Genomic DNA, 13583 nt, shown 5'->3' on the forward strand with positions numbered 1-13583 from the left:
TTCCATAAAAGTAAAGTCCAATCCATTTTAAAAATCTATTTTTGATGTAAAATGTTTTTCCAATTTTTTTGAACCGTATGTGGTGTAATTTGAGCTATGTCCATCATATTTTAGTATGCCTTGTGTAGTTGTTTTTGACTTACTATTTTCAGAAAATAGAAATAAATTTTTTTGTCCTACTGCAGGGTAATTCAAGAGTAAAATACAAGCATGCATTTTGAAAGTGAGATTTAAAAAGAGCCTAAAAACTGAAACTGAGAAAAAGAATACTATTCAGTTATTAAATATAGCATACTCAAATCAAAAGAAACTTAGAATAATTTTCTTTTGAAGTGTATAAAATGTGTATATTTGTACATTGAAAACAGGAACAAAGAAGTTGAAAAATGGACTGTATAAATAACAGCAGTAATGTTCTGTGAGATGAGAAAAAGTGAAAACAACAGCAGTGAAGAAAACATTGAATGAGTTTGATGGCTGCAAAGTCAACAACATTATGCAATCAGACATCACCTGTCCTGATGCTGATTATGCTTCTTATCCTTTGTTGCATCCTCTGTTTAGGTCAAATGCATTTATATATTTTTTTATGGATCTTGTGTTTAGATTAATAATTACATAATTTATACTTAAAATTTAATGTTCTTTTAACTGGATGCATTTACACAGTCAGCCTATTCTTTCATGTCTTTCTTACAGCTGCAATGTCCATTTCACTCTTAAAACTCCCTTATAATTTAATGGTTTTGTTTGTGACTGGTCATCTTTTACCCACATATCCACAGACAGAAAACCCAAAAATTCTTACAGAATTAATTACTTAAATCTGAAAGTATAGGCATAAAGCCACAATTAGAATTCAGATTCCCATTTCCCCAGTCTCTAATGCTCAGATGTAAAAGGTCTCAGCTTGAGGAAGAGGAAGAAGGACAGAAGGAACATGTGGAAAAAAAAGATTGAGACAGACAAGAGGTTCATTTTTCCAGACAAACCAGGAACAGGACTTCTGCACTGCAGTCATATTTTCTGTCCTCTTGTTGTGAAGATGCTCAAGTTTATGATTCTCTGTCATGTCTGGTTCCTGATCCACGATGTGATCGACGGTGTTGAAAACTCCACAGGTACAGACAGATCTCTGTTGTTTCACTACTAAATACAATTATATTGATCATACAGCTAGTAATGTGTGCTTATAATGTATCGCAACATTTGATGATGAACAAATAATATTCAGCTTTATTGTGTTATTTTTTCCATGGTGATTTCAACTGATTAAATTAATAAAATCTGTAATAAAGAATTGCAATTACACATATTTTATAATGTGTAAGAAATTACTGAAACATAATGAATAACTACCTCATTGTAATGTCATTAGAATGAAGATTGAATTATATGAAACAGAACAGAAAAAAATAAGGTCTTACAAATATTGTTTTGTATTTTTTTGTGTAAATATTATTTACAGATGTTTCACATTTATTGTATTTTTTTTAACATATGTTCCAAAGTTTTGTCTCAATTCTCCATTACAGTTATTATTTTAGTCTGAGCGGATGACAGTGAGCCTGTTTCCATGAGATAAAACAGGAAGTGCAGGCAAGACAGGAAACAAGGCTAAAAGTCGACTTCCAGTTAGGTGACTGTCATAGTTAATATTAGTGTCATCTTGATACACAACTAAAATTCTATTATAACTGACATTCAAGCAAGCATCCTAAAAAAATTGTTTTTTCTTGTAATTTGGAGGGAATCTCAAGAGCTTAAGTACTCAGTTTGTTTGTCTCAAAATAATGTTCAAATTAAAAAGTAATTAACTGATTGCAAAGAGCAACTAAATGTTTTTTCCATTTAATTTTAATTGAATTTGAAGCAAAAAACTGAGTTTTTTTAGCCACTACATGCATGTATGAATTTATTGAAAATCGCAAACGCCAAAGTAAAATAAATGATTTTAAAAAGCAATAAGAGCAACAAACCTATATTTAAAATGAAACATAGATTTAATAATAATTTCCAACTCAGATCTTCAGGCTAAGAGCTTCAGGTTTTGGACCAGTCTCTCTCCATCAGAAGTGAACCGGTTTTCAGTATTGGAGGGTCATCATGTGTGCCTGCCTTGTGGGGGGTTTGCCGGCTCCAATGTAATCTGGACTCATCAGAACCGGAGGGTCCTGGTGACACGGCAGAGCAGCTACCAGACCAACGATGACCGTCAGCATTATGTTCTGTTGGGTGATGGAGGTCTCTGCGTGCTGAAGCTTGAGGATTCAGACAGTGGAGCGTATGACTGCAACCAGCAGCTGGTGGCTGAGCTGCAGGTGCTCACAGGTATGATAAGAATCCAGCAAAAGTGTTAAATACCAGCTAGGACATTCTTACTATTGTACACAGGAAGCTCTGTATTCTTGAACTGAACACTGCAATCCTTAAAGTGTAAAAACTAAAAGTCAGTAATCCTTCTGCTTCTGACACCCAGGGCATGACTTCACTGTAGCTACGGGCAGGACGCTTCTGCTTCCCTGCAGAGGCTCCTCTAAGTCTAAACACAGGTGGTTTAGACAGAGAGAAGGGCAAAAGGAGGAGGTCATCTTCACCCGTTTCAGAAATGGTACAGGGAAAGCGGAAATAGACGGGAGTCGCCTGAGCTACATAAATGACGCTCTGCAGATCACAAACCTGCAGCCAGAGGACGCTGGAGACTATTTCTGCAACAGAGTTCTGCAGGCAAAACTCACCATCCTGGAAGGTAGCTCGGTCAAATATTCAACTGGTTATTTTGTCCAAAATTTTGCAGTAATAACAAGAAAAAAAAACTGAGTTATTGATGATGAAAACTGAAATACAGATTTTATAGTCTTTTTAAGTAACCTGATTCTGTTATTTTTCTGTTATGATTCTTTATTTTGTATTTGCAGAGCTTTTTATCTTTCCTATGATTAGCAATTTCTTGTTCCTTTTTAAGTGCTTGATTAGAAATATAAATATTTTATATTCTTTAAATACAAAATTTTAATGCATTCAACAGAAATGTGAATTTGTAATTCTGAATATCGCATTTGCTTTAAATAAGGCAAAAATAAATTGAGGTCAGTGTTGAATCAATACATCCAACAGAAGGATTTGAACAGTTGTCAGTATTTACAACAAAATGTATATAATTGCTTACTCATAATGCTTGTCAACTGGTAGACTTTGAAACTTGAAAACTACATTTCAGAGCATGCTGTGCCAGCCAGCATCCCATCATCTACCACAATAAGAACAGTCTCATCTGTGTCAGGTAGGTTCTCCTTTCAAAATCATGTATTTAGTTTTTTTTTTTTTTTAAAAGACACAAAAACAATTCTACCAATGCACAGATTTTTACATTTTGTTTGTGTTTTTAGTTGTGTTTGAAACGCAGAACCCAGCAAAGAAGAGACCAGAGAATGGTCAGCCACACACAGTTAAGAGCAAAAAGAAATAATCTCAGTATTAATCTGTGGTTTAAATGTTCATTGTTTGTGCTTGTTTTTAGCTCTGCTGCTGGTCACTGTCATTGGTTTGGGGTTAATGATTGTCCTGATCGCTTTAGTCTGTATTTTCCTCACCAGCATGAAGTGCAGAAAGAGGAGGAGACACAGATATGCAGGTATTTATTCATGCATTGTTACTTGTTTATTTATCTGAATAATCTTCACTTTACTTCAATTCAGTTTTAGCTTTGAGGATGAATAGTAATGTAATAAGATAATTGCAAGTAATTATAACCAGAGGTTTGACAGTAATATGGCCATTAAAGCCGCTAATCAGGCATTTAGGAACTGAGTCACTGGCTCTACCCAATGTTTAATTTAACATCTAGGACATCTAGGAATCCAAATCTTAAGCAAAAGCCTTCAGTTTGACTTTTCTTAAAGGCACAGAGAACGATATTAGCAGCCATCTGGATCAAGATTTTATCATCTAATTCCTAATTCACGATATTAGGAATTCACTATTAATAAAGTAAACTGAGTTACTGCAAGTGACAAACATTTTATGAGCATTGTCCATTCTCTTCATTATCTTATGTATCCTGAATTCAGACGTTTCTCTGTTGTAGCAAAAAGACGAGAAGAGACAGAGCTGCAGCTGTGGATGACATATAATGCCCAGACTGGTAAATAAATAACTCAGTCAAATCTACTAAAGGAAAGTAACTTTGTCATTTAAATGCATTTAAATGATTCATTTTAATTGGCTGCAGAGTATGAGGTGTTTAAGCGTCCGTCCCTGCAGGATGACAGCATCCACTACGCCTCTCTGGGTCGACAGAGCTGGATCCACAGACCCAGCTGGTCTCCACCAGATCAGAGCACCAGTAATGTTGTTTATTCCTCGGTCATCTCCAGACCTGCAGTCAAACACACTTTCTCCTGATCCAGTTTATTTCTGCCATTCTTCGTCAAACAACAGTGAGAAGTGTTTGACCTTTTGTGTGTCAATTACTTCTAACTTTTAGCCTTTGATTAAAGTTGTTACAACATGAAGCACAGAAATCTTTTTTTTTTATCTCCTTGAGGCTTTATAAAAAGTAAATACAGTTAAATACTATGTCAGCTTATGTTTATTTGTTTTTCACTAACTGTAAAGAAGGTACTGAAAACATTTCATTTATATTTGTAACAAAGAGGAATGTCAACAAGATTCTGCAAATCAACAGTTTTGCAAAAAATCAGCATTTTACTTCTAAAACACGTTATGAAAGTTATATCATAAACATATTTACATTTGAGTTACTGAAAAGAATTGACCCATAATTGACAGTGAAATACAAATGTACACTTTAAAAAAAAAAAAAAAGAAAGACAGAAAAGAAGACGTAAGAAAACAAAGAAAATGGTATGCCGAGCTGAGCTGGTAATTTTTTCATACAAGGGAATTTCTTCACATCAGGATTTTGTATAAGTCCCCTCCATGCCCAGTGTTCAGCTTCTATTGATCATATTTACATTCTTCGTGTCAGTAGCTTACTGGTTATATAGCTGTAAAGCAGGAAGCAAAAAAAAAAAAAATTACAGCAGTTCCACAAAATTTTAACAGTAAAACAAAGACGAATGATAAAGCTTACATGATACCTCATATTCATCTTGAGAATAATGAGATTATGTTACCTGGCTATGTTGGAGATTTTGTGTTTATTCTTGCTGTGTTATAGCATCAGTTCAAAACTCTTAACATATCCTATATTTAATTATAATAATTAATAACATTTTATATCAGCTATTGAATTTGTTGCTATCCTGTACCTTTATTTTGTTAGGAGTCCAGATCAACTTCATATTAACTGACTCATTTGTATTTAATATGTATGTTTTCACATCGCAACAACAACAAAACTAACAATACTTTCTTTCTTCATCAGATATAACAGATTCATTTTTTAAATTTCAAATCATGATTTAAAAATGTGAACCGAACAATTTATTATTAGGTTGATCCTAAACTAAAATTGTAAGCTAAATTGCAAATTTATTTTCAGAATTGCTACTTTTGCTTTGATATTAATTGAAATTTAATTGCACATGAGGCTAAGAGGTGTTTAAAATACATTTCTATATTTTTCATATTGAATTGCACTGTAGTCCCGTATTGTGTCCTGCGTTGTGGGTATGGCAGGAGATTTGAAATATTAATATTTTATTTAGCACGACTGAAGAACTAAAGCAGTTATCTAGAAATCTGTGTATGCTCTAGATTTACTGGAAAAAATATAGTTTTTTGAAAATTAATTAGAAAACAAAACAATAGAAAATGATTTTACTTTTAAACTAGAATAAAGTTTCCTAAGAATTGAGAAATGTCATATTAAGAGTGGCTCAGCAGAAATAAAATGATCTATTTTCTGCTTGTTATCCATTTAAGTTTTTGCGTGTGGTCACTGTGGAATATGTGACCAAGTCTTCTGCTAATCCAGGTCTGGTCTTGACAGATGGGCGGGGCTTATCTGGATGCCTCAGACTGGAGTAATGTAAAGAATCTTCCTGCAGAAACAGACGTCAGACAAGAAGCAGAAAAGTCACATTCCTTGGTACCATGATGCAGGAAAGCATGGGGGAAAAAAAACATGTCTATTTACTTTCTGAAAAATAATAAGGCTGAATTTAAAATGAATGGATGTCACCTAACAACATTTAGATCAATTTTGTGTTGTAGGTAAATAACTTTCAGCTGTGAACTCATAATGTGAACTTGGCATACATCTACTGACCTCTGTGATCCTCAAAGAATGCTGTCTCCTTGGATTACAGTAGCAAGGGCCGAGTTTACCTGCAGATAAAGCAGAATACGAGTGAGGATGAAAAGAGATTGATCTGAAGCTCTGATTTATTTGGAATCAGTTATAGTAATCAACCTTGCATATTTTAAAAGGTTTTGAAAGATGTCAGTATTTACAGGTCACACGTATTTCAATTTGCAAAGCCAGAAGTGAAAAGGAGCGAAAGTAACTTCACATAAAAGTGAAGAAACTAAGTCACCAAGTGTCTCATCTAAACAGTAAATGCAGAACTCTGCTTGTTAACTGGGTGAAATGTAACCTGACACCAGATAGGCAGTGCACCAGATAATCACAAACACCATCAGAAAGCAGACTGCAACAAGCTTGTAGTTTTCGTTAGACTGAGGTAAACAATGTAATCCTATGTTAGACCACATCCTCAAAAGATTCTGCATTTATTCCTGAGCATGCTCTGGTTTACAGGAAATTATCAAAGCGAAAGTGAAAGAGCAGTTAGTAAAGGGATAAGTGAAACTAAGAATCAGTGTTCAGCTGAACTACCGAGAGAAAAGCTAGACTTGATTTCTTACCTCCTCTTGATAGATGTGTAACTTTATTTAAAGTAGAAAGAAAAGGCAATTGTTCCACCTAACGCTGAAGGACAAGGAGGCGGGTTTCCTTCCAGAAATCTTTTACAACATCGGAGCAAAATGTCAGACATAAAGCTTTGCCTGGAGGCCCTGTCAGCTCTCTCTGGCTGTACCGTTGAGGCAACAACTGGATCCTCGCAGCTCACCTCGCAGGATTTTGTCAACATTGTAGCCCTTAAAGAGTTTTACAAACAGGAAGGATTTAAAGAACTGGAGTACCCGAGCTTGGGAACTTTGTCCTTGCAGGACTTGGAAAATCAGGACATGTATAGCGCCCCACCAGCACTGACCCATGGACCCGTCAGTGCAAGCCTTAAACCAACCATTAAAATCAATACCCAAGACTTCTTCCATCCGCAGTATGACTACGATTTTACCAACATAAAGGTAAGAAGAAATCTTTCATTTTTTGCTTCGTAAACCCGTCATATGACAAAGACCTTAGGCAATAGAGCAGTCATAAAAACATGTTTGTGTTGACTTGAAACTGCAACGTAACAGTATCATTAAAACAGAAAGAACAAATACACATTTTACAAAACTACTGGGCTAACTCTGTTTCCGGAGCAGACTCGCTTTTTACTAAGGGAGGAAATGAGGACATGTGTACACATAAAATGTGATTGAGTTTTATTTTAAGCAAATTCATCTCACTCGGCACACATATGTCCTGGAATAAGGAAAGGTTGTAGTGAATGTGTCTAGAATAAATAAACCTATCATTTAAATTCTTAATTCAAATATTTTTTATCAATATTCGATGACTTTCTGTTTCTCTGGGGCAAAAATATGTTGTACAGTAGCCTAGTGCTCTTAAGGACTCTTCAAAGTAGGAAATATTTGACAGCATGTCAATCAAATCCTGCAGAGATGTGTTGAAGTCACAAAATGTTAAAATTATCTAGCTATCTCTCTCCAGTTGTTTGTAAGTGTGTCCATATTTTTATGTTAAAACCACTAACATCTGTGCATATTGATGGGATTTCATGTAAGAGATCAACACAAAATTGTATGAAAATGCAGACCAGGTATATTTTAGGACATTTTCACATCCTAACTAAGGGTGGCAATAAGCATAGAAACAGCTGTAGAAAAATGACAACAGATTTTTCTCAAAATCAGAAAGTGCTTTCCTGAGCATTCCCACCTATTCTTTAAACAAGATTAAAGAAGACACATTTTGAACTGATAAATATATCTTGATTTACAGGATGGTGATAAGGTATTTATGCGTGGAAATGAGAAGTACGTTCGCCCCTGTGGATGGAAACGGATCGCTCTGCGCGTTGAACAGAAGTATGAAGATGGGGACAGTTGGCTGGGGACAGGGAACAATGCCTGGCCAGTCTCCTACCATGGCCACAACATGGACGGCTCCCTTGGCATCATCATCACCCATGATGGCCCACCAGACGACGAGCCAAACTTTCTGGATGCCGGAGCCGCCGCTTTGCGAAACCCCGACACCAGAGGCAGGGGGGTGTACTCAACCCCAGATATCAAGATGGCAGAGAAGTACTGCAAGACATTCAAGTACAGCGTGGATGGGAAGACGTACAAAGTAGTTCTTCAGAACCGTATCAACCCTCAGAAAAGGAAGAGCTGCCAGAGAGAGGGCGTCTGGTTGGTGTACATCCCAGAAGGCAGCACCAACCTGCAAGAGAAAGCCATTATTGAGAAGTCCCTTCGTCCGTATGGACTCCTGATAAAGCAGGAGTGACTTTTTGGATGCTTGGAAGATTCAGGGATATCAACCTTCTTTCACCTTGGGGAAATAGAAATGCTTTGCAAAAAGTGTGAGATCTGTTTCAGTCAGGGGCATGTGGACATGATTATGCTAGTTTCTTCAGTTTCTGTTTGCTATTGTCACTTTAGCTAAGTGATCACACAATCTGCCATTTACCGATCAGAAACACCAGGCTCCTCCCAGCCTGCATTATCTTCACCATCCTTTTCTCAAATTTGCTTGTCTCATATTTTTATTATTCAGAAATAAATAAACAGATCTACTAAAAATACAAATTGGATGAACTGATGAAAAGAGAAAGCAAACAAGATGTAGAAAAGTCTGTAGTTCTCTAAGTTGATTTACACTGGCACATAAAAACTTTTAGTTTCTATTTTGATTGTAGCCTAGTTTTATTTTTATTAATTATTGCACATAATTGAACCAACTTGACAAAAAAAGAATGCTCCATAATGACTGAGTAATTCAATGAGCAATAAATTATTAATTTGCAAATATTGTTTCAGTAATATTTTGTACCTTTAAACTTCATAATGTGGTGTGGGGTTTTTATGTTTACTCCCTAGTCTAATTGGAAATCTTTTTGTCTGAACTGATATTTTACTGTGATCATCTGTCTGTCTATTGTGAACTGAAAGTCTGTCACAAATATGTCATAAATATTAAAATGGAGAGTACAAATCCTTTAGCTATGATGCTTTCTTTAACTTGAGTATTTTACTGCATTAGTTTTGACACTGACATCAAGTTTGACATTTAGGAACTGCTCCTCCTTTTCACAAAGTGAAGATCTGATTGCAGAGCAGCATTCACTTCTCACCAATTCATTGTTTATTTTTACACTTGCGTCATTTAAATCCAGTAAAACCGGCTTTAAAACACATTGCATCTCAAAGCTCATTCACAGTATGACTAAAACGTGCATTACACAGAGTGTTGAATAAATGTTTCTGTTAATACCAATAATGTCCATATTTATCACAATTTTTTATGTCAGTTTCTATATTTATAGGATATTTATTGTGTTTCAGTTAAGTGCAGGAACTTGGAGCTTTTGATTAAAAATACTCTCAAGTGGTGTATTTCTCTTTAGCAAATGTACAAGACTTCATAATGTCAGAGCTGAGTGATGAAGCATAAGCTAATCACTTGTGTTAAAACAGGAAAAAATAAACTTTAAACTAGGACAATATATAAAGTCTTTTTGTCCCTTGGTTGTAAAAGTGGTAGATGAGCGGTTTATACCACAGGGAATGATCATGCAGCACTGTTGGATTTCACAAAATGCAGAGTTTTAAAACTACACTGGTCTGTTGCTTATATATCTGCGTATGTTAAGGTCAGTAAAGTCACCAAACGTACACGATCAGATTCCATTAGTAAACACAATGCAAGACCACCAGACATAAAAGATCTTTAAGCATTAGTTTTGTTTTAAATGAGTCAAAGTGACTTTACATAAAGGACAACTGCAGTTCCAATAGGTGAGCAGCAGAGGGCAGTAGGAGAATACAGTATGCTTGCTTACTTGCAAGATGAATGAAGTATGCAGGTACAAACCAATATACCAAACAGTTTAAAATTCTCTTTTACAAGAAAAAGTTTTTTCAAACTTTCATCTGAGCTAAAATTTTTTTTTTTTTTAAAGTCCCTTGAACATTGAACTCAAAAATGACCATAAATTTGATAATCATGATGTATTATTCTGATGATGTTGAGCAGCAGTTTTAAAATAAAAGCAGTGCTACAGAAGTAGAAGAAGTGTCAACAGGTGGAAGATGTAAGTGGATATGCACCTGAGCAAAGGTAGAGTCCAATCATCAGGAAGGAAGAGAGGCCGAGTAAACCCGGAAGGACACAGATCCCCAGACTCCAACAAGGTTGTCCAGCTTTTCTTCCAGCAGTGTCCTCATCTACTCCTGGACATAACAAGAAAAATCCATCAAGATCACAAAGACATTATTTTAATGCTGAATTGTTCCATGTCAGTATTTACAGCTGTAATGCAAAGCTATGAAACTCACACTCCTTTGAGTTTCTACTTGTTTCAGTCTTCATTTAGATGTTCTAGTAAACCTGTACTGAGATAATCCTCTGGGAACCAGTGCTAATTTGCACAAACTGTAGATTATTGCAATGCACCTGCATTTGAGACTAAAATCCATTCTGGTGTTGTGAGTAACTGGTTTCACATGTACTTAATGAATCTTAATCTCAGATATATTTCATACTTACATATTGAAAACAATTATTTTATGTTCTTATTCAGAATTACCATCTGTTTTTACTGATATATATATATATATATATATATATATATATATATAATATATTTTTTTTTTTTTTTTTTTATATATTTTTTTTTTTTTTTTTTAAATATTAACACAAAACAAAACATTTTGAAGATAGTGTTTCTGATGGGCAAAGTGAATTTCTGCCCAGGGTATCGCAACCTGGAGGGGAACACCGACGCTCTCAGTAAATACACACTAAGAAAATATTCCTAAAGCTGAATTAAAGGTATAATATTTAAAGACTTGAACTATTTTGTGATTTATGTTCTATTTGTAAATTAACAAAATCTCACCCAAGGCTGAACTCCAGCAGAGTTACTATTGATCGATATCAATTACAAAGTAAACCCCAAAGAAATGAAGAACAAAATATTCACTTTACAGCTTTACAGACAACAAAAATTAAGCACTGAACACCATTAAAAACCTGTGAAGTGCACAATTTCCACCAAATATTGATTACTGAACTCTTCCTGAGTTAGTATTGTTTTTTCTAAATTAATTTAAACTTTTTTTTGTGCACGTTTTTTTTTTTTTTTTTTTTTTTACATTATTTGAGGTCTCAAAACACCCCATGTCTTTGTTATTTTGACCATTTCACATTTTCTGCAAATAAATACACAATTTTTGCTTGGAATTTCAGACATGTTTTTAGCAGTTCATAGAATAAAAGAACAATGTTAATTTTACTCAAACATACACCTATAAAAAGTAAAATCAGAGAAACTGATAATTAACTTTTTAGTTAAGAGACTAACAGTTTCTTCACTAAATATATATATTATATGTATACAAAAGATCTAGTCTTACCATTAAGTTTCAAGGGAATTCCTCTGCTTACACACACCTTATCTCCACAAAACCCAGAACAGAAATACAGCCCAGCATCTTGCTCCTCCACAGCCTGGATCTCCAGTCTGACCAGCCCGCTATTCAAATTTCCTGTCCATATTGTGCGACTGGAGTAAGTATTAACGGATTCTTCTTTTTTTTTTAGTTTACTCTCTGAGACTCTAAGCAGTGGCAACAGCTGATCTGAACTCAGCAGGTACCAGGTGATAACTGAGCTGGATGTAATGTTGCAGGTCAGAGAGACATTCTGTCCCCTGATGACCACCAGTGGGTCGTGGTGAACATGGAATGGAGATGACCGGTGACATCCTGCAACACCTGAGGAGAACAGACAAGTCAAAATCATGCAGACCAAAAGTGTTATTATTTCTCACGTTTGTTCAGCACATCAGCCCTGATTGAAACATTCTCTTTGAATGGGCAAAGTGGTATAAAGTAGTCGCTGTGATACTACAATTTAAGATGCACCTCAACAGTTTTCTGATGCTTAGTTTTAATAAACATATCACCATACACTACCAGTGGTGGAAAGAGTTGGTTATGATAAAATTTGATGGTAAACTAAGTGATTTTTTCATGTGATGAAGAAATTTAGGAGTGCTTGACCATCCTTAGTTTATACTCTAAAGCAATCTGTTTTAGTTTCATAAAACTATTCTGAAAAGAGATTCTACAAACGTTTTTAAGATTTAATCAAAATTTATAATAGAATAGAAATAAAGCTGTTTTTTTTTATTAGCTGCACAAAAAAATAACCCATTCTGTTTTGAGTCCCCTTTTAAGATTACAACAAATCAGATTAAGCTCATAATCTATACTTTGATGCATGAAGTGGGAATTTTCCTTTATTTTTGCAGGATTCAAAACTTTCACTTTTATCAATGAAACTGAAGCACTTTCTTTGTCTTTTATTCTATGCAATAAAAAAAACTGCAAAAGGGTCAAAATCAAAAGGCATTGGTCAGGAAAAATCAGAACTTTGCACCTTTATCAAAATACATTTATCATACAGTCTGCAATGCATGGCTCATGTAAAAAACTTCACATGGTAGCAATCGATCTCTTCTCCCTAAATCATTGACTCCTAAAATCCGAAACTTCAAATGCTCTGTTTTAAATTTCATGGAAATTTTTTAAAAAGCTTGTGGAAGACTTCATATAATTTCATATAAATAAGTATTATAATAACTGAGTTTTGGATTGATAAAATTGCTGTATTCAGTTGAAAGAAGATCAAACGAGACCAAGCCACAAGACCAATAAAACCTCAGACACATTAGAAAACCAAAATTCTGAGTAAATTGTCTGCATTTAAAACAAGAAAATAATGAATAATTGATAACTTACAAAGAAATATGAAAATCCAAAAGAGACCTGCCATTATCCTAAAGGAGACAAATACTCTCAGAACGAACTGGTTGCAGGATGAATGCTGACTGAACTGAGCTCAGTTTGGTGTCAGTTTTTTATTTTTGTGGGAGGAAGTAAACGAGGGACTTTGTTTGGCCACAGAGTTCACAGGGAGACCACCAACACGTTTCTGCTGCTGCAGAAAACGGAAGAGTAACTGTTTTTCCAGTGAATACTGAAAGCAGCCATTCTCCTGCTTTAGGTATCACAGTTAACTTTCATTTCTACAGAGACCATAAACTGCTTGGCTTGCATCAATCGCTATTTTAAAAAAAGCCTTTCAGTAACCCCCACCTTACCTCTCTTGCTTATTTCCCATACATGCAGGTTTTTATAGACTTTGATTCATTTATATATTTCATTGCTTTTAAATAATTACAAATCTG

At 34.9% G+C, this 13583-nt stretch overlaps 3 protein-coding genes across 3 annotated transcripts; 2 read left to right on the top strand and 1 right to left on the bottom strand.

Moving 5' to 3' along the window:
* Positions 1–1007: 1007 nt before the first annotated feature.
* Positions 1008–4480, top strand: LOC129375702 (uncharacterized). Its single transcript, XM_055054928.1, has 8 exons — positions 1008–1121; positions 2026–2331; positions 2480–2749; positions 3221–3283; positions 3390–3434; positions 3521–3634; positions 4088–4144; positions 4232–4480. The coding sequence occupies exons 1-8, from the start codon at positions 1046–1048 to the stop codon at positions 4402–4404; spliced, it is 1104 nt and encodes a 367-aa protein (XP_054910903.1). The 5' UTR covers positions 1008–1045; the 3' UTR covers positions 4405–4480.
* Positions 4481–5832: 1352 nt separating this feature from the next.
* On the bottom strand, positions 5833–13203 carry LOC129375705 (uncharacterized). Its single transcript, XM_055054931.1, has 5 exons — positions 13135–13203; positions 11746–12105; positions 10438–10560; positions 6236–6294; positions 5833–6008 (listed from the first exon to the last, which is right to left on the bottom strand). Exons 1-5 carry the CDS (start codon positions 13166–13168, stop codon positions 5877–5879), a joined length of 708 nt encoding a protein of 235 aa, XP_054910906.1. The 5' UTR covers positions 13169–13203; the 3' UTR covers positions 5833–5876.
* LOC129375704 (uncharacterized) lies at positions 6719–9329 on the top strand. The gene is made up of 2 exons (XM_055054930.1): positions 6719–7281; positions 8105–9329. The coding sequence occupies exons 1-2, from the start codon at positions 6955–6957 to the stop codon at positions 8612–8614; spliced, it is 837 nt and encodes a 278-aa protein (XP_054910905.1). The 5' UTR covers positions 6719–6954; the 3' UTR covers positions 8615–9329.
* Positions 13204–13583: the final 380 nt, after the last annotated feature.

The sequence above is a fragment of the Poeciliopsis prolifica genome, unplaced genomic scaffold, assembly GCF_027474105.1.
Source record: "Poeciliopsis prolifica strain line A6 unplaced genomic scaffold, Auburn_PproV2 SCAFFOLD041, whole genome shotgun sequence".
Classification (NCBI taxonomy): Eukaryota; Metazoa; Chordata; class Actinopteri; order Cyprinodontiformes; family Poeciliidae; genus Poeciliopsis; species Poeciliopsis prolifica.